Raw genomic sequence first — 23,638 nt, 5'->3', positions numbered from 1 at the left:
TTTATCTAGAGTAAGAATAAGTCCATCAGAACAGCCATAGGCAATGAGGTGGATGAAGAGGATGTCACCTGGATAAGAAGAGAACTCAACCAGCCTGTATAACTGATCACGTATGTTGGTCACAGTGGGTTTGGTGTCTTCTTCGTCCTCAATGATCACAATTATTTTATCCTCTGGAAATCCTCGCTGTTTCATCAGGTGCTTTTTCATCCTCAATATCTGCGCTTTCACATCAACACTCTTCATGTTCTTCATCATCCTTAACCAACACAGCCTTCTTCGTCGGTCTTTTCCTAGGCTTCTCCGACGACGATGACTTTTCAAGATCCATCTCAGCCCTCTTCTTTTTCTTGTTCGGTATTATCTCATCAGCCTTCTTCTTTGACATTTTCCTATCCATCTCACCCTTCATCAGGTTTAAACCCTTCTTCTTCTTTCTCTTCTTCTTTGATTCAACCTTAATCCTTAATCCTGATGTCTTACGTAGTAGGAAGCGGGAAAGATGTTTGCAACCACCAAACCCCTAAGTCCACTAGAAAGAGAAAATTTCTATGTTTTTTTGGTTGACGGTCGAAAATCGCAAAGCCGTTGAAAAAACACACAGGAGTGACCGGAGTTCAAACTCCAATCCTGTCATCCGACATTAGCAATTTCGGCATTTGTGGACGAAAATTTCTATATTTTATTCTATAAAAAGGAATGAATGATTAAGAGTCGGTTTAGAATAACTTATTTTTTAACTTTTGCAAAATATCTTATGCAAATAAATAAATTTTTATGTGTTATTATAAGTTTGTCAAGGTAGTTGATGATAAAATAGTTTGTAAAAATATAATTTTCACTAGTGGAGTGACCGAGGTTCAAACTCCAATCCTGACATTAGACATTAGCAATTTCGGCATTTCGGCCAGTTAAACTAGGATTTGTGGACAAAAATTTCTATATTTTATTCGATAAAAAAGGAATGAATGATTAAGGGCATGTTTAGAATAACTTATTTTTTAACTTTTGCAAAACAACTTATAAAAACAAATTAATGAAGAACCAAAAAAACAAAATTCCTAAATTAACTTTTTTTTAAAATAAAAAAAACACAATTTTTTAACATTTTTTTCTTTTAAAAAAACCATTTTTTTTCAAATAGAAAACAAAATTTAATATATATATATATATATATATATATATATATATAAAGTGCTAAAATTTTAAATTCATAAGTCTACGGTGTAAAAACTTGTTCATAGTGTGCTAAAATTGGTTTAGGACATGCTAAAAAATTTGGCTATAATGACAGTGTACTTAAAATTGCACATCAACTTAGGTCTCGTTTGAATTAATTTATTTTTGAGTTTATGCAAACAACTTATGCAATTTTTATGTATTACTTCCCCCGTTTCAAATTACTTGAGATTCTAGAAAAAAAAAAAAATATTAAGAAAGTGTATTTTTGCACCTTGTTTTCCTATTATACCTTTATTTTAATTCACCAATAGGGATTATAAGTTTGTCAAGGTAATTTATGATAAAATAGCTTATAAATACAATTTTCACTAGTGTGAACTTATAAAATAACATAAAACATAATTTATATTGTATAAGTTGTTTGAATAAGCTAATCCAAACGAAACATTAATATTGCACAAACCAATAACAAGTGACTATTAAGACACTAATAAGTTTTTTTGTTTACACTGAGTTGAGGATCGAACTCATGACCTATAACGTACTATCCAAACCCCTCATCACTAGACCAAACATAGTGGCTTAAGACACTAATATGTTGTTAATAATATAACTTGTCTTACATAAAAAAAATTATATTTTATTTATTAAAAAACGTTAAAGTAAATTTATTTTTTTTAATTTTAGGGATTTTAAACTTTATTTTTTGGTGTTGGTCCTTCAATAATAATTTTTTTTGGTTTTGGTCATTCGTTTGCCACGTCAACATACCACATGTCATGTCGTTAGCCACATCAGCATTTTTGAGAGGGGAGAGACGAAAACCAAAAAAAATTGGACATGGAGGAACTATTTAAAAAAAAAAAACATACAGGAACTAAAACAAAAAAACCGGAAAAACTTACGTGATATTTAAGGCAATTTTAAATATTTACACCTAAATTATTAATACTTAAAAAATTTAATTTATATGCATCATCATCGATATAAAGTTATTTTGTTGTAATAGCATACGGTGAATAGTGAGGAACTAATTTTAAGTTTTAATTTAACCATCAACATGAAAGAAGGTTCTTCCAATTCCATAATTTCATTATAGTTCCTCCATCTCCTTATCCCCCATTCGCAAAAATCCCCAATTCGATTTAGATCTATATTCTAGGGTTTCCATTTCATTCTTTTTCATTATTCACCAAATCGTTCCATCAAGATGCAGTTCAAATCAACACAATCCTCATTTCGAGATCGTACACATGATTTCCACACCGTTGCAGAGAGATTGAAGAAATCACTATCATCATCATCATCAGGATCAGGTCCAAATGGACCTAGCAGTAGTTCTCCTTATCCTTCTTCTTCTTCTCCTTCTTCTTCTTCTTCCAGATCGGAGGATCCACGATCTGCCGTTGCAATTCAATCAGAATTTAATCGGAGAGCTTCCAAGATTGGTTTCGGAATTCATCAAACCTCTCAGAAACTTTCCAAGCTAGCCAAATGTAATCAATCTTCAATTCATTCAATTCGTACATTTCACTATTCAATTATTATTCATGTATTGTTAATGCTGATTAATTACTTTTTTAATTCGTCTTTTTATTTTTTTAGTGGCGAAAAGGACTTCGGTTTTTGATGATCCAACTATGGAAATTCAAGAATTAACAAGTGTTATTAAGCAAGATATTACTGCACTTAACTCTGCGGTTGTGGATCTTCAATTAGTCAGCAATTCAAGAAATGAGAGTGGAAATGTTTCTACCGACACAACTAGCCATTCAACTACCGTTGTCGATGATCTAAAGACTCGATTGATGAGTACTACCAAAGAGTTTAAAGATGTTCTCACAATGCGAACTGAGGTATTGTTTTTATAATTTGTAGTTATGTGTGTGATTGTGTATGTTTTCTACTGTAATTGATGACAATTATCTTGTAATGCTGTTGTTTATTTGTTTATTTATATGAAGAACTTGAAAGTGCATGAGAATAGAAGACAATTGTTTTCGGCAAATGCTTCTAAGGATTCTGCAAATCCTTTCATCCGTCAACGTCCGTTAGCTACAAAATCGGCTGCTAGTTCTTCTAATGCCCCTGCACCTCCATGGGCTAGTGGGTAAGTTATGCTCTTTTTCTTCTGTTGATTGTACTGTTATAGGTTTCAGTTATGCATATAAGATTACTTGAATCGTTTTTTTCTCTCGTCAAATTAACTTATTGTGTCATGCTTGATTACATTATTAAGTACATATATTTTGTTCCAAGAAACAAGACATTCTGAGGAAGCCTGGTTTATCAAGTAGAATAGCGTAAAAGTTTGGTCACATACCTTTTTGTCTATTCGTTCTCCTTGGATGGTTGTTGCAGTATGACTCGATTTTCAAAAGTTGTGCCACAAACCATTGGACTTGTAGTATTAATTTCATACCTCCAGCTTGGTTTTTGTTTGAAGTTATAAGGCTTTAGCCTTTAAATAAAGAGGGAAGAGATACAATGAAGTCTTTGATTTATTATTATTATTATGGTTTGGTATGATTGTGTTTTTGATACAAAAGACTAATAATTAACCCATATTTATACTAATGGAAGACGCCAAATCCTGATAAATATGCAAATTAATCTTGAAAGAGTTAAAGCAGAGACTTCATTGTATCTCTTCCCTCTTTATTTAAAGGCTAAAGCCTAAAACATCTTAGATATCTTGATATTATCTTTGGAGTATGTTAGATTATCTCATAGGATTAGTTTTTCTATTTAGAGTATGTTCGATTATCTCAAGATATCTAAGACATTTTCATTTTTCATATATTCTAACAGCTTTGATCCTTTTGTTGTGTTAATATTATGATATCACCTTGCACATATATAAGTTTACAGCCTTTAATGAGTTTAATTTTCTTAATTTAGTTTATGGAACTCAATTACTTGCATAGTTACAAGTAGACCTATCAAACAGTCTGGCTAGTTCAGACTTTGTTTTGTTGGCATATCCCTGCCTGGCCCAACAAAACTGTGCCACTGACAAAACTTAACCTGACCCAGAGAAATTGTTATGTAAAAAGGAGGCTGGTCCATTCCCCCCACCCCCCATTTTTATTAGTTGTACTGCCATTTTGAGTTTGTTTCAGGTTGGGTAGAATTGTATCTTCAACTCTGATTTCATATATTTTTATTTTGTTTTTTCACTGCCTTCACATCCGCATTACACAGGAAGCAGGTGGATGGAGAGAGTCAACCATTGCTGCAACAGCAACAGCAGCAGCAGCAGATAGTTCCAGTGCAGCAGGACAGTTACATGCAAAGCAGAGCTGAAGCTCTTCAAAATGTTGAGTCCACTATTCATGAGCTCAGCAACATCTTCAATCAACTAGCAACACTTGTCTCCCAGCAAGGGGAGGTTGCCATCAGGTTTTCTATTTGTCTCACTTGTGTATTGCCCTTTATTATTTTATTCCAACACAATTATGATGTATGTTACTATTACATATGAACTTACTTGGTTCATAAGTAATTCTGTGACAAGTGACTCTGTTCCAGTCAGTATTAACCTTAAGAGTTGAGAGAAAGTTAGTGCTTTGACTTTAAGTAGCTTGCATTATGTATAGCGAACCATCACTTTGCTTTGTGGTTATTTGTGGTAGATGATTTGATCACTTAGAGCTATGTAGTCAATAGCGGCTTGTCACACTGGAGCGGCCTTTGGCCCTGATGGTAGTGACAGGTGCAGAACAAATAAAAGGTGCAGCCGCAACAGCAGAGTTTGCTGGATGTGGATGTGTGCTGCAGACCCTGTTTAGCAATTAGAATCTGAACATGCCCCATGACCTGTAAGAAACCTTTTAGAACACGCCCTCTTCCCACCCATTTCATAATTGTGTGCCGTGTATATTTTAAACTCTTTATATTACTTGAAAGTTGAAATAGTAAACATAAAAGTAATTTACCATCTTATAAATAAGATAGCTTACATGTTTAGGATTAGTGTTAAAAAGTAAAAAGTTAAGATAATGGAATTGATTGTTAGCTATGATAATCATAACCTTATGTTGACCAGGGGTGTTGGGCTGACCCTATACTCACTGACCCTGTTGTTTATTACAGTGGGTTTGAAACCCACCATACTAGCTTTGGGTATCTACTAACCCACAATAGGGTAAGATTGCCCAGCTTATTGTCAGCTATCATCTAAAGTGGGAGTTTGCTTGAACTTGCTTGTTTGACAGCCTTGATGCTCATTGAAAATTTGGTGCAAACAGTTGCATATGTTGTACTTTGATTGCTAATAAGATGAATTGTCTTTTGCTTAATTTGCAGGATTGATGAGAACATGGATGATACATTGGCAAATGTAGAGGGGGCACAAGGGGCATTGTTGAAGTATTTGAATAGCATATCGTCTAATAGGTGGCTAATGATCAAGATTTTCTTTGTATTGATGTTTTTCCTTATGGTTTTCTTATTTTTTGTGGCATAGTCGTTTCAGAGACAGGAAATTGACCAGGAGGATACACGACATTACTATTTCTCTCTTTCTCCAAATATATATTTGTTATGACAGAGTTTAGCTTTGGACCAACTTTGTCAAATTTTTTACCTGTACTTACTGATGCATATAACGAAGCTAAGTGCTGTGTGTACTGCATTTGTGATATGATTATATTGAATCCATTATGTCTATAGAATAGACAATTAAAAACTTATTCTCTCTCTGTGTAATGACTAATGATCATTAAAAATAAATTAGTTTATAATGAATGTGAGAGTCACACGTGGGTATAAAAACAAGCTTCGATTTTGGTTTTCTACATTCCAATGTTCACTGTTATTTTTGAAGATTTAGGCCAACACAACACACATGAGCATCTAGCTAGGTGTTTCTGTTTCACTTTTACAAAACCCTTGTGTTTTGGGAAATGCGAGCTGACAACTACCCTTCCCAAACAACGAGTGACTTGAGTACAAATTTTGTTAATAGTTATTTATATACTACGCCAATTCATAATATTATCCCCCAGGCCACCAGTACAAACTTACACATGGTATTAAAAGATTTTGTTATTTTAGATAAAATTAAAGCAAAATTTTTGTCAAACAAAAATAATATATAGAAAGATTTCTAACTTTTTGTTATCAAAAAAAGAAGAAAAAGGACTGTATAAAAAAAATTGTTGTGCTTGTCCCAAAATATAAGGTAAAATTGGTTAAACAAAGTTTATGTATTTAGTCCAATTTTTTTTTAATCAAATACATTTTTGACTAATTTTTCTTTTATTTTGGGACGGATGCAATATAAGATAAGAAGACACCAAATTTCACAGTTTCATAGTTTCTATTCTCTCTGCCTCCGTTCCTCTTCGCAATGTTGAGGCGACAGTCATAGGAAGTCAGTGCTCTACCAGACTCACTTCTTTATCACGTTCTCTTTTTCCTTCCAACCAAAGACGCCGCTGTCACAACAATCCTCTAAAAAAGATGGAAACCATTAGGTCTCTCACAATTCATCCTCAACTTCGATGACAAAACCTTTCCTAATCTTTCCACCTTAAGCAAAATTTTCAAATCCTTCACCGCCAAGCAAAAAAAGAATATTTTAATGAAAAGTAAGGTGGATCCCAAAGAAGAGAGAAAATGCTTATTTTAGACTCGTACCTAATAAGTACTCAAATGGGTATTGCTCCAATGATAGTACCTAATAAGTATGTTGTTTAGTTTGAAGAATTACTTTAAATGGCAAGTTGGCAGTATACTTGAAGTAGGGTCAGTTTTTCATTCAACGAGGGAACAAAGGTTTACTTATGGCCAATTTTACTAAAATTGTAAGGATCCTGCATTATGATCATTAAAATACCAACATTTCTAAATTATTTCACATATTGAAAATTTTATATCACATTAGTCATTTTGAGTTGCTCAATTAGTCTTTTAATATAACAGATGTTAAATTATTTGATCTCTAAGATATAAGAAAAACAAGGAAAAATGTGTGGTAGCAAGAAAATTGTCAGTGATCATAATAATGAATCAGTATCTTGCTCCATAGAGTTGACAGTTCAGGAAGAAAATCACATCAAGTATTCATGAAATTAATCAAATTTCTGTTGTGAATCAAACCATTAAGCAGTAAATGGCAGAGTTCAAATCTGATTTAGCTTGTTGAACCATATTGAATGCAAAATCATGTGAAATAGATCATAACTCTTTGGTTTTGGGTTCCAAAGGAAATGCTTCTGTACCATCTTCACATTATTTTGCAGTGCAACATATTTTCTCATAGGAATGGACAACAAAATTTCCTTTAGCCTAGGAATATCCTTCTCGGCCACGACCACAGAAAATGCGCTCCAGTCGAAAACTTCACTAAGTGGAAGGACAAAATTATCTGCAATGATCACCGGAACACATTCGTAATATATGGCTTCAACTATCCTAGGGCTATTAACTTCATACCCCATTGGACATAAACAGTATTTACTTGATTTCATGTGTTGAATATAAGTCATTTTTTTCGAGACTCTCAAAGGTAAATGTTTGTAGATTTTCATGTCTTCGTCTTTTTCACCACCCCAATACTGAAGAAGAGTCGGCCGTACTCTACCGTGCATGCCTCCAGCAAAGAAGGCAAGGATTGGGCGTAGCGACGCTCTATTCCCACCAAGATATCTAAGAGGTCTTCTTGGTTCTCTTATGGTAGTTTCTGGAAGGGAAATATCTCGTCCTGCGATGAAGATTCTTTCAGACGGATCAGCATTACAAAGAGCTTTTATTGTGTTTCTGGCTAGTTCTTTATGTTCAGTCACTGTGTAAGGACCCTGCAAATGGGAGTTTTTGGTAAAATCACATTATCAAGAATGAAGCAATTGAAAGGAAAGCGAAGACTTACCCAATCATGGCAAGCAACAAGGAAATGGTCGGAGCCATGTGTACGATTCCAAAAGGGATACTTTGCAGCAATCTTGTTTACATAGTCTCTGAGAAAGATTGATAATGGTTTCAAATCGCGCGATTCAGGCACATATAGTGCAACTTCCAATTGGTGTGCACTATATGGGAGATAAAATAAGTGAGCCCTGTCAGGATCCTTGGTGACAAATTGCTTATTTTCCTCCATTAACTTCATAAACCATCCTTCAGAAGCATAGATTCCCTTAAGGGAAGGTTTGTGGAAAACCGGTCTTGCCCCATCGCGGTATATATAAACTTTAAGTGTAGTTTCCATCAATTCATAGCTCCTGAAATTTAGGGAAAAATATGGTTTTAACACAGTATAGTAGGTTCTATTGACATACCAAATTGCAGTACATTCCAAAGACATAATCAACAAGTTACGCATCAGTTCCACGAGTCTCCAAACGTCATCTCCTTAAAAAGCTCGAAAACTTGGTGGAGATGATTATGAAAAAACAATTTAAGATACAATTTTCATTAGTGAAAACATATGAATTAACATAAAAACTTATTTATATTTTTCATAAGCTTAAAAATAAGTCAATCCAAATAGACGGTAAATAAGAGTACGTACCTTTTGAAAACAGAAATGTTCCTAAATAGAGGAGCATAAAGATTAGGATCTTGATTCACAAAAGTAGCATGATCAATCTCTTTCTTAGCATACACAAGGGCCTCAGTAGGTGACAACAACCTCATGTCAGTCTGCGATATACACATCCAGAAAAATATTAGTCATGTCTCAACTCACCAATCAACTAAATTCATAATCTAATCAACTTCTACCTGCTTATCAGAAGCAACATTTTTATCCTTCTTTCGTTGCGCACGATTATCTACACTATCTTGCTCAACTGATACCGATTGAACAAACTTATTAGTCGAATTAGGCGATACAACTGAGTAAGGAAAAGTGAGGTGAGCCTCTTGAAGTATAGCTCCTTTAAGAAACTCGTTCGATCGAATAGTACTATTAGAGGATCGATACCACAATGAATTGGTTTGGCGAGAAAAAAAATGTAAGTGTTTGTTTGGTGGAATTACATAATTATGTACAAAAATCTGAAGCACAAACCAAGATACTGTAAAAATAAGTAGAAGAAACAATCTTCTCCAATAAGAAACAATCTTGTGTCCGAAACAATGGCACGATAACTCCATTATAATAAGAACAATTTGTTTTTGTTGTGTTAGGAAGATGGTAATTCCAAAAGCAAAGACAAGATGGTTACTAGTCTAGAGCATATCCTAAGTAAACATTTTTGTTTTTATATTTTGACTGTTATTTATGGTATCATAATATTCATCATCATAAAATGAGATCAAATGAGATCAAATATTTTTACTGTTATTTGTGCTTATTTAATGAGATCAAATTAATTCTGTCCAAAAATACAACATGTTCACTTGGAAATTACAGACGCACGAATTGTGAGTTTCAATTCGCAAAATATATAATGCAGAATTCAATGGCCATGACAATTCAGATTGCCAAATCCATAGAGTTAGATACAAAGATCCAAATGTGCAAGGAGTTATCTTTGTGTCCAAGGAATTCAGCCACATGCAAACTTTTATTTATTTGATTATTAATGGATATAATGGATAGAGCATATGTAAAATAGCTATAATCTTTAGAAAGACATGAACTGTATCTTAAGGAGAAATATCTTAATCTGATTCTAGTGAAAACCATGTGGATTTTCTTTCTTTGGGTAACAATGAAATGAATATTGATGTTCATCTCCCTCTTCTTTTTACTGTCAAAAAAAATATAAAGAAAAAAAATCTCCCTCTTCTTTTTATAATTTGTTTATATAAATAAAAGCAAATAATAATAGCAAAATATTTTGTTCTTTTATGTAGTACTCTATCTGTCCCAAAAGTTTAGTCATTTTAGAGTTTATGAGATTAAGGGAATGTATTGGATTGAGATTTTATGAGATAATTTTGGCAAAAAAAGTCTTGATGATTTTATGAGATTTTGTTGGACTATATTGATTTTATGAGACAATTAAAGACTTCTTTACAAGACTTTTGTACGATGAGGATTTTTAACGCATGATTTGAATGGACTTTGAGAGATTTTTTACAAAAGACTTTTTACAATCAAGATTTCATAATACTTTATATATTAAGAAACTTTTGTATATTATGAAAATTTTAAAAAAATCAATAAATTTTAATAAAAGAAATTATATTTTTTTGAGAAAAAAAAAAAACAGAAGCAGATGTATATGATAGGTAAAGAAAAAGAAGAAAAAAAAATAGTATAGTGATGATGAAAGTAAAAAGTCTTGGAGAGTTTTGAAAAAGTCTCAATTGTTTTGGTGAGATTGTTGAATAAGTGAACAAAGAAAAGAAGAAAAAAAATCGGGTGCAATGATGATAAACTACGAAAGTAATAAAGGAGGAGGAGGAGAAGAAGAAGAAATATGATACATTGATGATGAAAAGTAAAAAATAAAAAGTCTTGGAGAGTTCAAAAAAGTCGCAAAGTTTTTGGTGAGATTGTTGAAAAAATCTATTAAGTGTATTTTCAACTAAAAAGTCTCTCAAAATCCATTCCAAATAAGAATCCATCAAAATCCATAGATTTTGAATACCAATAGACATTTTAAAAGTAATAACAAATCTTAATTGAATACAACAGATTTTGTTACCCTGAAAAGGAAAAAAAATCATGCTTATCTTAATTGAATACCACAATATTTATTTAACTTTTGTCATAAAAAATATTTTAAAATCTTATGAAATCCGAATTCACTGCACCCCTAAAAATAAAGGGTGATGTGATGTGGCACCGATAAATGATGAAAATGTGTTTGAGAGTGTAACCTATCAAAATTAAAATAAGAAGAGACACCAAATTTCACAGTTTGTATAATTCTCTCGGCCGCCGCTCCTCCTCGCCGGCCGCAATGTCGGGGCAACAGTCACAGGAAGACAGAATGAGTGATCTACCAGACTCACTTCTTTATCACATTCTCTCCTTCCTTCCAACCAAAGATGCCGTCGTCACAACGGTCCTCTCAAAAAGATGGAAACCATTAGGTCTCTCACAAATCATCCTCAATTTCGATCACAAAACCTTTCCTGATCTTTCCACCTTAAGCAGAATTTTCAAATCCTTCCTCGCCAAGCGAAGAACAAATCTACCAAATCTACCCATCCACTCATTCAACTTTACATATCACAAATACTCTCGCTACCGCCGCAACACCGAGAAAAAATTTGCCAATATTGTTAACATTGCATTAAAGCGAGGTATTCAAAACCTCATCCTCGATACAAAGATGGAATTGCCTTCTTGCATTTTAAGTTGCAAAAATCTAGTTGTTCTTAAATTGAAGAGCCTTGCATTCAATAATGTTCCACAAGTTGTTGTTCTTCCCTCGCTCAAAGTCCTTCATTTGGAACGTGTCACATTCCTGCATTATGATTATTTCTTGAAGCTTTTATCTGGTTGTTCCATTCTACAGGATTTGGAAATTAAGGATTTAATTGTAACCACCTATTGGGGGGTTGTTGGTTTAGATAAACAAATTGAAACTCCTTTGTGGAATTTGGTCACAGCAAATATTTTTGATGATTTTGTTCCTATTTGGTTTGATTGGTTTCCTAATGTGGAGCGCTTGCATGCATCTTTGGTGGTATGTATCTATATATATATTATTTGTTTTTATTATGGGTGTGTTTGATCCGCTAAACAATGAACACCGAACAACTTCAGTTGTAAAGTGTTTGATTTTATAATTGTTTACCAGACCAGACAAACTAGACAAAAACAGAGATTCTTGTCCCCACTGAAAATCAAGGGACAACTTTTTGTCCTACCAAACTAATCTTTTGTCCAATACACATGGTACAAGACAATATTTGTTCAATACCATAAACGTTTATCCTGTTGTATCTGTCAAGTATTTACATTTTGCAGATAAAACGGACCCTATAAGTAAAGAATTACTTTTTAGATTTATGGAATAACTTGTATTTGGAGGATGTATATACGAGATGCAGATTTGCTACAGTATTTTTTAACAAAGTTTTCACGTAGTTTTGAATTGGTCATTGATCATAGATCGTAAGGTCCAGATCAACGCAGTTATAAAATCATATAAAACAATTTCAGCCGCGCATTTTAGATTGGATTGTTGTGATGTAAAACTGTGTGAAAACAGTATAAAAACATACCGCAAGAAATCTGTTTCTGTATACCCTCTTGACTGAATGAGTTTACTCTTGGAAAGAATTTGTGATTAACTTATAATATATATGTTGTCTTTGTAGCTCAAGGAGAAGTTTCCTTGTACATTTGACAGCATTTCCATGTTTCACAATTTAACCAACATAGAGCTTATCATCCACTCTCTAAATTTTCTATTCAAGTTTAAGTGTCTCATAAAGTTGCTTCAACATTGTCCCAAGCTTCAAAGTCTTATCATTGATGAGGTTTGTAATGGTTAAGCATTGTTTATTGTTTATTTTTTTAAATTCTACCTGTATATGTAGATATATTTTGAATTTATTTAACTTTGTATGTTGGCAGAGGATTACAGCAAGTAAATGCCATGACGAAGATTGGGAGGAGCCAGAAATTGTTCCGAAATGCCTTTTATCTCATCTAACAACATGTTCACTTAGAAATTTCATAGGCATTCCTTGTGAGCTTCATTTTGCAAAATATATAATGAAGAACTCAAAAGTATTGAACGCCATGACAATTCGGAGTGACGAATTCCTAGATACAAATTCAAAGATACAAATGTTAATGGAATTAAATCGGTGTCGAAGGGGTTCAGGCACATGTGAACTTTTAGTTATGTGGGCAGCAATGAAATGAATTGTTCGTTCATCTCCCTCCTCTGATGAATTACAGTTACCTTTTTGTCGAAAAAAACATTGTTGATAATTTATTAAGTAGCTAGGTAGAACCTAAGCAAAGATTCAGAATGTTCTAGTTAGATTAAATTTTACAATAATTTACATTTCTTCTGCAAGTTGTTTTCTTGGTATTATCTTCAATGCTTCAGGTAATGTTGAATGGTTGTGTTCTTGAAACCTGTGACTGTGAGTTTTGTTTGATTTGGATGGTTTAATTTTGGTTATTTTTGCCATGCAAATTACATGGGGGCATTTTTGTTCTTCTATGTGGCTTAAACTCTGATAATTCTACTTTGTAAATTCATTCTCAATCTTGTGTATGTATATGTTTCCCTAATCTTCATTGGAGAGTTTCAATACCTGCACAGTCTTGTAGTTTTTTTCAAGCAATGATTTAACATCCTTGTGCCTAAATAGGGCATTTGTTTTGTACTTTTCTGAAAATTAAAATGAGATATACCAAACACAATCAAACTCATAGTGTGTCAATGTAATCAAACACCGCTTGGGCCAATGGAGCCTGACACAGGTCAACCTCATCAAGGATTTCCACAATTGGTAGGTTATATTTAAATTTCATTGGAAATCCTCGATGAGGTTGACCTTGCATGGATGTGTGCTTTTACTGAACTTCAATACTATTACTGCTACAAAATTTGAAGAAAGCTTGAGCCAGCCAAGCCTAGTGACAAGTATTTCACTATGTCCACAAAACTTAAATTAATCAATAGTTGACTGAATTAGTTATAGGAACTAAAGTTGTTGACAACTTCGCATATTTATTTTGATAGTTAGATATCGACTAGAGTTGAATCACGCGATGAAACACATTGAGTTTAATGTAGAACCAGACATTTCCAAACTGCAGAATGTTGAATTTGATGTAGCTAAATTATTAGTCAAATAAAAATCAGTTGCAATTGTCATCACAGGAAAAATCTGCTTTAGTGACTGAGCTCGTTGCAATGAATGAAGTGTGGGAGAAAATTCTGCTGCATTAATATATGTATGATATTTCACAATTTAACTCATATGAAGCTTCTCTTCCACTCTATAAATTTTCTGTTCAAGTTTAAGTGTCTCATAAGGTTGGTGGATCTCCACGACGACCTTGCATGGAAGCGTGCTTTCACTAATCTAAACATTGAATCAACTGTTTTGTTTTATTGAACTTTAATACTAGTACAGTACAGCTAGAGAAATCGAAAAAAGCTTTTCCAATTTGGTCACAGCAAATATTTGTAATGTTTTTAATTTTATTCCTTTTGATCTTTATTTATAAGATTCATCAAAATTTTAAAATATAAGTTAGGATTGAGTGATATAAATAAATAAAATAAAATTAATCTTGTATCAAAAAATAAATAAATCTTGAGGAAGAAGATACAAAGATTTTCTCTTATACAAAAATTTATACAAAAATATATAATGCGGCTGAACTTTGGGTTGAATTGAATCGGGTTGCCATCATCCTCTTTGCAATGTCGAGAAATATGGTTCTTTCAATTCCAGAAGAAGATAGAATCAGTGATCTGCCGTACGAAGTTTTGGAACACATTCTCTCCTATCTTCCTACCAAAGACGCTGTCGCCACAACCTTCCTCTCAAAGAGATGGAAATCAGAATCAGTATGGCGCTCACAGCTCAACCTCCACTTCGACGACAAAACCATTCCAGATCCTTCCGCCTTTCGCCAATTATTGTACTCCGTCATCACCAAGAGAGATAACACTCTACCAATCCACTCATTCCACCTTAATTCTCGCCACGACTACAACACTGATTTCTACAATTTTGTTTATTCATCAGTAATTACACGAGGAGTTCAAAACCTCAGCATCGATCACTGCAATATAACGACGACTAAAACTTTCATTCTGACGACATTGCCTACTTTCGTTCTAACGACCAAAACTTTGTCAGTCCTCAAATTGAAGACAATAGCATTGAACGAGGATGATCCATACTTTGAGTTTGATCTTCCTTCTCTAAAAGTTCTTCACTTGGAATCTGTCGCTTTCACATATGACAAACATATCAGGAAACTTCTATCTGCCTGTCCCATTCTAGAGGAGTTGGAAACAAAGGATTTAACTATAAAGAGACTTGCTAAGCATCTCCAATTTGATGTTCCAAGTCTATCCAATTTGGTCACAGCTGACATTTCCGGTGGCTATATTGTGCTTGATTGGCTCCATAACGTCCAGCATCTCCGCATAAAACTGGTATGTATCTATCTATACGAATCTATAAAATGATTTTTTTGCTTATAATAGTATCCAGAGCGAGGTGTGTTAATTGTACGTTATTTCTCGCACTTGAAGGACTAAATGATAGACTCTTTGATAGATTTCAAGGACATATTACTTTCACAAATAACTTTACATCCTATTATGTCTTTGTAACTCATGCAGCGGTGGGTCAATCCTTTACTTGCCATGTTTCACAATTTAATCCATATGGAGCTTAGATTCGACAGTAGCTATCCAGCAGGGTTCAAAGGGGGGCGGCTGATAAAACTTCTTCAAAATTCCCCCAAGCTACAAACTATGATCATTGATGAGGTTTCTAACATTAGGCAGCATTACCTTTTTAAGTTAAGTTGTACTTCAATATATTTTAGAAAAATTTTAATTGTGTATAATTGTCAGGGTGATATAGAATGGAAGGACCCAAAAATAGTTCCAGAATGCCTTTTATCTCATCTTACAACATGCTCACTTGGAAATTACAGACGCTCATATGATCAGATTCAATTTGCAAAATATATAATGCAGAATTCAATAGTACTGAGCACCATGACAATTCAGATTGCCAAATCCGTAAAGTCAGATACAAAGATCCAAATGTGCAAGGAGTTATCTTTGTGCCCAAGAAATTCAGCCACATGCAAACTTTTATTTATTTGATCTTTCATCTGCCTCCTCTTTTGAACTGCTGCTACTTTTTTGTGCAAAAGTAAATTGTGGTTATTTTATAATTAAAGTAGTAACTAGTAAGGACATAAAAGAATATACAAAATGTTCTATTCAGTTTAGATTTTGCAGTAAATTATGTTTCTTCTTGTACCAATTGTCTTCTAGAATTATCTTTAAGGTAGACATAGTGGTAGGAATTATATTTATTTGACTGCTGCTGCTGTAAGTAATTAGATATCAAGTAGAGTTTAATTGTTTTGTGGCACATTGTAAAGGTTTTCTTGCACCAAACTTTATGTAAAACTAGACATTTCCAAACTTTAGAATGATGAATTAGATGTAGCTACATTAGCAAAACTTAATGAGTAGAATAAGAATGAAATTTTGCAAATTTCAATTACAATTATCAACAAAGGAAAAATCTGCTTAGTGATAGAGCTAGTTGCAGTGATTAGTGAATAAATCTGCTTAATGATTTAAGGAAAAATCTGAGCAGAGATTAATCTTCTGTTGTGAGTGTAGAGACACTCCATAGATAGCCAACGATGGTCCAAAATAAAATAAAAAAGTACTAATGCAGCGTATTCCATTGTTGTAATTATTTTCTGCATCCTCGTGCCATTTATGCAGTACTAGTGGTCAGGCGCGGCGGGGCGCGTGCGCGAAACGCGTCTGTCTGTGTCTAAATTATGTCAACAAAAAAAATGTCTTATGTTATGGTGAGTTTGTTAATAAAAAATTTTTGCTGCTAAAAGAAAAAACAATGTGTCTTATGTTATAGTGAGTTTGTTAATAAAAAATTTTGTTGCTACTAAAAAAACCAAGTCCAACTGGGTCTTAATCTCACATTTCTATCTGATTGCCTAATCGGCGAGGAGGAGGACAAGACTAAAACTAAAACTAAAACTAAAACTAAAACTGAAACCACCCCCTTCCTTCACGTGTGATTCTCTTCACACCTTTCCCATGTGATCATAACGTCTCCCCTCATGATGTATCAGAAGTAGTCTTACCCCCACCAACCGGATACAAGCACACGTCATATGGGGCTTTTACCATTTCCATACTCAATGTAATTGAAAAGACTCGTGGTGGTCCAGTTACTAACTTGGAGCTTGCTCAAAAGGCTATGGTCGAACAGTCAAACTCGGAGGAGAAACACCACCTAGGCTCAGTTGCAGCCACCTCAACCACGCTCATGCTTCTTTTGTGTGCTGATCTTATGCTGGGAGACAAAATACAATGTTGCTTCTCTAATCCATCTTGTTCTTTTTATTTTCCTGTTGCCATGTATGAATCATGTATGACCATTAGCTTTCCTAAATGTCTCATTTGGCCAAATGCCACCCATGTATGATGATTCCATACTATAGATAACAAGTTTTTCTAATGATTTGATGACGGATGAAGTTGAAATGTTGCCTCTTTTTGAGTTATATTAAGATATCTAAATAACCAAACAAGTGCTTCTTTACTATTATTTTAGCTAGGCCATCTTCTCTTTTCTATTATTTATAGGGTTGGACTGCAATTTCAGTACGATCTTCTAAAAAACAATTAGAGACGTCAATGAACAGAAAGAAAAAACTAGTTGAAACACACTATCTAGGCATACTTTTCTTTGCTTCCAAATTTCCAATACCATTGATTCCATATGCATAATAAATATTACAAAAAGCCACAACTCAGCTGTATTATAATTTATTATAATTATTTTAAAATCAAACAAATCGTGAAAAGATAAATGGAAACGGTACAATAATAGTCGTTTTTAACCTCGTTGTATCAAATAATCAATTATAAATACTGTACAAGTATAAATTTAGACAGTGTTGGTCCCTAAGATACCCTATTCTGAAATGAATATTAAATATACACAAGGCTTACACCAGTAAGAAAGCCGCCACTTGTGTCCTTTCATTTCTCCAATGACTATGCCACAAAAAATAAGAAAACCATAAGGAAAAGTATCAATATAAAGAAAATCTTGATCATCAACCACCTATTAGAAGATATGCTATTGAGATACTTCAACAAGGAGGCTTGTGCCCCCTCTACATTAGCTACTGTATCATCCATGTTCTCATCAATCCTGCAAATTAAGTAGTACCACTGTCAATCCCACCAATGTCTCATTTGGTAGTATAAAACAAAACTCAAGCAAAAGATAATCCACTTTATCAGAAATAAAAAGTATAAGCATTCAATTGTTCACACCAAATTACAATAGTTTAACTGAAATTGCAGCAAGGTTGTAAAACTAGCAAGTTTAAGTAAATTCGTCCAGGCGCAGGTTCAACAGGCAGCATTTCAGTTAGAGCTAAATATTTATATTGATATTACGTACAAAAAAATATCACCCTGATTTCTATAAAATATAAAACACTAAGACCATATTGTTAAATAATATGTAGTCCTCATAAATTCATAGTTACAAAACAGAAATAAATATATATACTCACAGTCATACATAACTAAGTGAATCCCTTAATCAAAAGTGAAAAAGTTGAGCAAGATGACAAGAACTTCAGCATAAAATAAAAGTAAAAACATTCCGACAACTTTACAAGTTTGATCATAACCTTTCGGCAAATTTGTTAACAGGTTTTATAAGTAAATATCACGAGTTCGACAACATGGTTACTTGACTTTCTGTTGATTAATTTTTTTAATATCAATCACACATAAAAAAAAGTCGATAAAACAGCTGCAATACAATTAGAAGAATGTTGAATCCAAGATGAATCCAACATTAGCTGGCACATGCATTAAAAAAGACAGTTTTCCCTTGGTTCTGGAACTTCCACCAATTAATATCATCAAATCAACCTCATTTATGATTAAATAAGTTAAAACACCAATTATTATACAGTACTACTCTTATTTACCTCAATTCTCAAAAACATATACTCAAGTCAAGTACTCAACAGATAAACGACAGTGTAATAAACCCAAAAAATAGTAACTGAAACAGTCATAAACACGGAGGAGAGAGGAGACAAACATAAAGTGAACAACTACCTTTTACATTAGCAACTTAGTCACCCAACAAAAATTGTGAGAGTGATTTTAACCATCACCAAATAAATAGTAACTGAGAGGAAATGTTTCTATAGCAAGACCAGGGCATATCTAAAGGAACAAATAGAATTGACAAATTAATTCTAGCAATACAAGGAAGGCCAAGGCATGGAATTCGTGCATTTCATTTAAGTGTAGAATATGCTTTAAAGAACAAAGTGCAGGTAGAAACAACTCATTGGAAAACATCATCAGAGGTTTAGAGCCTTCTCAAGTACAAGCACCAAAGAACTTGTCCCTATATAAAGTTATCATAAACATATTCTGTTGACATTTTTCATCAACTTTTATCCATTTAAACTTGATAAGCACTGAAGTACTTGGGAAACCCTCCCATAAAAGCTGGCTATCAAGAATAGTGCGCTTAAGTATTCCACTGAACATCTCATACTTCTTGACCTGAGGCTTAGGCACCCCATGATACCCAAGTCCCTATACTAGCATCACCCTTGAGATCTAACTTTCCAACGGATGTACTCTACTACGCTTAACTTGGCCTTTTTGGCCAGCCCCTCCGTAGATAGCCATTTCTTAGACATAGACAACTAGTTCTGATACCATTTGATAAGCACCCTAGCACTTTGGAAATCCTCCCGTAAAAGCTAGTTGTCAAGGGAGAATAATCAAACCACTCATACTTCACTAAACATCTCATATTATATTACTCTATGTGAAACCTAGAACCCCATAATACCCAAGTACCTACGAATAATTTATAGGATCAAATTCTTATGCAAGTAAATTCTCTGCTTAGTGAGAGGAAAATTAAACCATTCAAACAGCAGTGCATCATAACCTTAGAGGCAACATGCAGTAAACAACTTAGTCATGAAGACCCCAATTTGGAAAACGTACATCAGATGGGCCAGTAATGAAGTGGTCCAGCCCCTGTCAGTCAGGCATTGTTAATTGAGAGCATGCCTACTTATGAAAGATGTTAAGAGTGGTTAATTAGCTACGCCTCTATAAAAAGAGGCAGAGAATGTAAGGGAAAGCAGTTAGCTGATCCATTGGTTTTGGGTGGAGTCGTGGATAGACCAGGCTCTCTAAATGCTAGGGAAAACACCACTTTAACTCATTCTTGCTCTTCTCAACCCTAGATATCATTGATCAAGCACTGGAGGAGGATATTCAATAAGACTTTCCTGTTTTCTTTCTGTTAATCTTGCATTCTGAATCTTGTATATCATCATCTTCCGTACAAGTTATTTTCAGTCAAGGCCTAAACTCACTCGCAGTCCAAGCAACTGACATTGGCTCATTTGGTAACAGAATTACTGGCAAACTAAGTAAGATTGTATCTATTAGTAACAAGCATCCTATATTATATAAGAATAGAATAATGAAGAAAAATAAGGATGCATCTATATAGCACACGAGTTAGCCATATAAAACCTGACGGCGATCTCTCCTTGATGAGAAACAAGTGTTGCTAGTTGATTAAAAATGTTGCTGAGCTCGTGAATAGTGGACTCAACATTCTGAAGAGCTTCTCCTCTGCTTTGCATGTAACTGTCTTGTAATGGAACTATCTGTTGCTGCTGCTGCTGCTGTTGTAACAATGGTTGACTTTCCCCATCCTCTTGCTTTCTGCAAATTCAAAAGGCATGAAAAGAATGTACGAAGCTGAGTTTTGGGAAGAATTTGACACAGCATGAAGCAACATTTGAAATAAACGGGTTTTCATATTAAATAGGAGAGGATCAATGAATCATGTCTTACAACTAGAGCACTTAATTTTGCAATTTTTACACCGTGGAACTGAAATTTCAATTGACATCCGTTTTGCCAGGCCAAGCCAGCCCAACAAAGGAAGTTGGTTTGAAATTTTGAGTAGGCCAGCCTGCTATTTTACAAGTTTACTGGGCTGGCCTATTTAACCAGCAAATTTCTCAATGGCTCGGCCAAGCTCCATAAGTCCTCCAGTTTTGCCGAGGCAGGCTAGGCTGAAAAAACAAGGTTTGAACAAGCCAACTTGTTTGACAGGTCTAATTGGAAAACACAAGAAAATTAAATCCATAAATTAAATTAAGCAAATGAATTGATTAATACAGTAAAGAAGAGGTTGTAAATTTATGCTTGTTCAGTACAATTACAATAGAGAGAGAGAGATAAAGTCAAAGTCCGTGAACTAAAATTAACATCAGCACAATGATTCTGCTAAAACACCAGAAAATTGAGTAGTACTTCACACATAACAATCCAAGAAAAACAAATAAAAGAAGGGGGTATATGGCACACTTTTACTCTGTATTAATAAGCCCGTTATACTCAAATAATGACCAGTTCCTTCTAAAAAACAATGATTCAGATAATCTCATAAATTAGTTTACCAACATTACATAAACATTAGCAAGAAAACAACATACACATGCTTAGCTACAAGTCTACACCAAACCAACAAAACAATAATAAGGAAAAAAAGAAAATAACATAACTTACTTATGAAGCAACTGTGATGAAGACGATGACTCACTCGCCCATGGAGGTGCGGGGGCATTAGAAGTGGTACCAGTAGCAGCCGACCTTGTAGCTAATGGACGTTGACGTAGGAATGGATTTGCCAAATCCTTAGAGGTAGAGGACGTAAACAATTGTCTTCTACTCTCATGTTCTTTCAAATTCTTCATTCAAAAAAACAAATAGCATTATAACATGAGATTAATTGCTATACACCGATGGTGTACAACTTGTTTACACATGCATTCAATCAAATCACATGATAATGTCACTTTGTTATATTAATGTTGTCCTGATAGTAGATACTTATAACATAATTATCGACAATTACAGTATACAACATTCCAAACACATTCGAAATTCTCCAATAAAAAATGACAACAACAAAACAATACCTCAGTTCTCATGGTGAGAACATCTTTAAATTCTTTGGTAGTGGTCATCAATCGAGTCTTAAGATCATCGACAACGGTAGTGGAATGAGTAGTTGTGTCGGTAGAATCATTTCTAGAGTTGGTAAGTAATTGAAGATCCACAACTGCGGAATTAAGTGCAGTAATATCTTGTTTAATAATACTTGTTAGCTCTTGAATTTCGACAGTTGGATCATCAAAAACCGAAGTCCTTTTCGCCACTACATACAAACAAAAAGATATTAATTAATCAACATTAACATTAACAATAAACAATGAATTGAACAGTGTTTCATGTCTTCATGTAAGAATTGAAGCGAATTGATTACATTTGGCGAGTTTGGAAAGCTTTTGAGAGGTTTGGTGAATTCCATAACCAATTTTGGAAGCTCTTCGATTGAACTCTGATTGAATTGCAACGGAATTTGGTTGTTGTTCGGATCTGGAAGAAGTAATGGTAGTAGGTTCATTTGATTCTTCTTCTGGTAATGATTTCTTGAAGGTTTGGGTGATTGTGTGGAATTCATGTGTGCGATCGCGAAAAGATGAATGTGTGGATTTGGCCTGCATTTTCAGTGGGAAATGTAAATTGGCTCCAAAAAAAGTAGGATCCGTTAAGGCGGTGGCGGGTAATGGGAAACAGAAACGGAATTTTGGTGACGATGGATGGAGGGAGGAATTGCAGCACCGTGTGTTCTAATGGTATTGGCCAAATTACTGTAACGTCCCTGAACAGTGAATTGTACCTTGGAAGGTAAAATCATGTACAGTACATGTAAAATATTACCACCGTAATATTATTGTGTAAAAGAGTATATATTTTTAAATAACGTATCTCGGCCTATCGTATCGAGAATTTTAGAAATTTTACTGTATCGTTGTATCGGTGTCGTCTTGTATTGGTATTGTGTCACGTATCTGAACTTCATAGGTTTGTAGCAATAAGGCTATTAACGAACTAAACGAATGGTGGAAATAATTTACAATTGAACATCTCAAGAGTATGTTGATTAAAATAGGGGAAAATGGAGCATCAAATTTTTTTTTTTTGCTAATAAATCTGCATATGAATTTTTCTTCTAAATTAATGTTGAATAAGGTGAAGTAAATTAATAACATTTTTATAAGAGGTATGAGATATGAAATAGTTGTAGATAATTTTTATACACCGTAAATGTAATCAAAGAGATTAATTTCTAAAATATTATTTTGTCAATGCATACAATTTTGTTTTTTAAACCGGTCGAACAATTATCCTTCATATGGTTGTGTAGAAGATAATGATCATAAAAAATGCTTAGGAAAGGAACAAAACACCACTTAAGGAGAGTGAATATTATATTCAATCAAAGATTGGATGACTTATATTTTGATTTTGATAAATTGAGTCCAAAATACTAAATTGAAATGTAAGTAATAGCTGCATAATTCCACAAATATATTATATAATCCATATTCATGATTCAACTAGTTCGTTTGAGTTAACTTTCTACTAAAATTAGGAAATTACTATGTATTTTTGTATCTAAAAATATGTTGATTATATGGTGAGTCGACAAGCTAACCCACAAAAAATAATCTAAAAGCAACAAAAGAAAAACTTAATCTTCATTTAATTAGTTAATGAAAAATAAAAATAAATTTGATAGATCAATACACTTTTATTCAATTTTTAATGAGTTATTTAGAATAGATCAATACGAATTTGACTGTTGAAAATTTTAATTTGCTCCACCAAATTTTTTGGATTAAATTGACCAT

At 33.7% G+C, this 23,638-nt stretch overlaps 6 protein-coding genes across 6 annotated transcripts; 4 read left to right on the top strand and 2 right to left on the bottom strand.

Moving 5' to 3' along the window:
• The first annotated feature begins 2,181 nt into the window (after positions 1 to 2,181).
• On the top strand, positions 2,182 to 5,876 carry LOC123893539 (syntaxin-32-like). Its single transcript, XM_045943258.1, has 5 exons — positions 2,182 to 2,678; positions 2,788 to 3,038; positions 3,147 to 3,292; positions 4,387 to 4,584; positions 5,491 to 5,876. The coding sequence occupies exons 1-5, from the start codon at positions 2,393 to 2,395 to the stop codon at positions 5,648 to 5,650; spliced, it is 1,041 nt and encodes a 346-aa protein (XP_045799214.1). The 5' UTR covers positions 2,182 to 2,392; the 3' UTR covers positions 5,651 to 5,876.
• A 1,467-nt stretch (positions 5,877 to 7,343) lies between these two features.
• LOC123893544 lies at positions 7,344 to 7,584 on the top strand. Its single transcript, XM_045943270.1, is given in 2 exon segments — positions 7,344 to 7,421; positions 7,462 to 7,584. Coding segments are annotated over 2 exon segments (201 nt in total).
• A 13-nt stretch (positions 7,585 to 7,597) lies between these two features.
• LOC123894325 (probable glycosyltransferase At5g03795) lies at positions 7,598 to 9,282 on the bottom strand. The gene is made up of 5 exons (XM_045944293.1): positions 8,908 to 9,282; positions 8,696 to 8,826; positions 8,057 to 8,405; positions 7,767 to 7,985; positions 7,598 to 7,615 (listed from the first exon to the last, which is right to left on the bottom strand). Exons 1-5 carry the CDS (start codon positions 9,280 to 9,282, stop codon positions 7,598 to 7,600), a joined length of 1,092 nt encoding a protein of 363 aa, XP_045800249.1.
• Positions 9,283 to 10,950: 1,668 nt separating this feature from the next.
• On the top strand, positions 10,951 to 13,362 carry LOC123893538 (F-box/FBD/LRR-repeat protein At4g00160-like). The gene is made up of 3 exons (XM_045943257.1): positions 10,951 to 11,774; positions 12,412 to 12,573; positions 12,671 to 13,362. Exons 1-3 carry the CDS (start codon positions 11,043 to 11,045, stop codon positions 12,962 to 12,964), a joined length of 1,188 nt encoding a protein of 395 aa, XP_045799213.1. The 5' UTR covers positions 10,951 to 11,042; the 3' UTR covers positions 12,965 to 13,362.
• Positions 13,363 to 14,486: 1,124 nt separating this feature from the next.
• LOC123894323 (F-box/FBD/LRR-repeat protein At5g56420-like) lies at positions 14,487 to 15,921 on the top strand. The gene is made up of 2 exons (XM_045944291.1): positions 14,487 to 15,230; positions 15,420 to 15,921. The coding sequence occupies exons 1-2, from the start codon at positions 14,487 to 14,489 to the stop codon at positions 15,912 to 15,914; spliced, it is 1,239 nt and encodes a 412-aa protein (XP_045800247.1). The 3' UTR covers positions 15,915 to 15,921.
• Positions 15,922 to 17,670: 1,749 nt separating this feature from the next.
• Positions 17,671 to 22,582, bottom strand: LOC123898967 (syntaxin-32-like). The gene is made up of 5 exons (XM_045950020.1): positions 22,207 to 22,582; positions 21,860 to 22,098; positions 21,447 to 21,628; positions 20,400 to 20,594; positions 17,671 to 18,015 (listed from the first exon to the last, which is right to left on the bottom strand). The coding sequence occupies exons 1-5, from the start codon at positions 22,445 to 22,447 to the stop codon at positions 17,856 to 17,858; spliced, it is 1,017 nt and encodes a 338-aa protein (XP_045805976.1). The 5' UTR covers positions 22,448 to 22,582; the 3' UTR covers positions 17,671 to 17,855.
• Positions 22,583 to 23,638: the final 1,056 nt, after the last annotated feature.

Source organism: Trifolium pratense, linkage group LG7 (genome assembly GCF_020283565.1).
Source record: "Trifolium pratense cultivar HEN17-A07 linkage group LG7, ARS_RC_1.1, whole genome shotgun sequence".
NCBI lineage: Eukaryota > Viridiplantae > Streptophyta > Magnoliopsida > Fabales > Fabaceae > Trifolium > Trifolium pratense.
The sequence above is the reverse complement of the archived record's forward strand: the minus strand, read 5'-3'. Positions and strand labels throughout refer to the sequence as shown.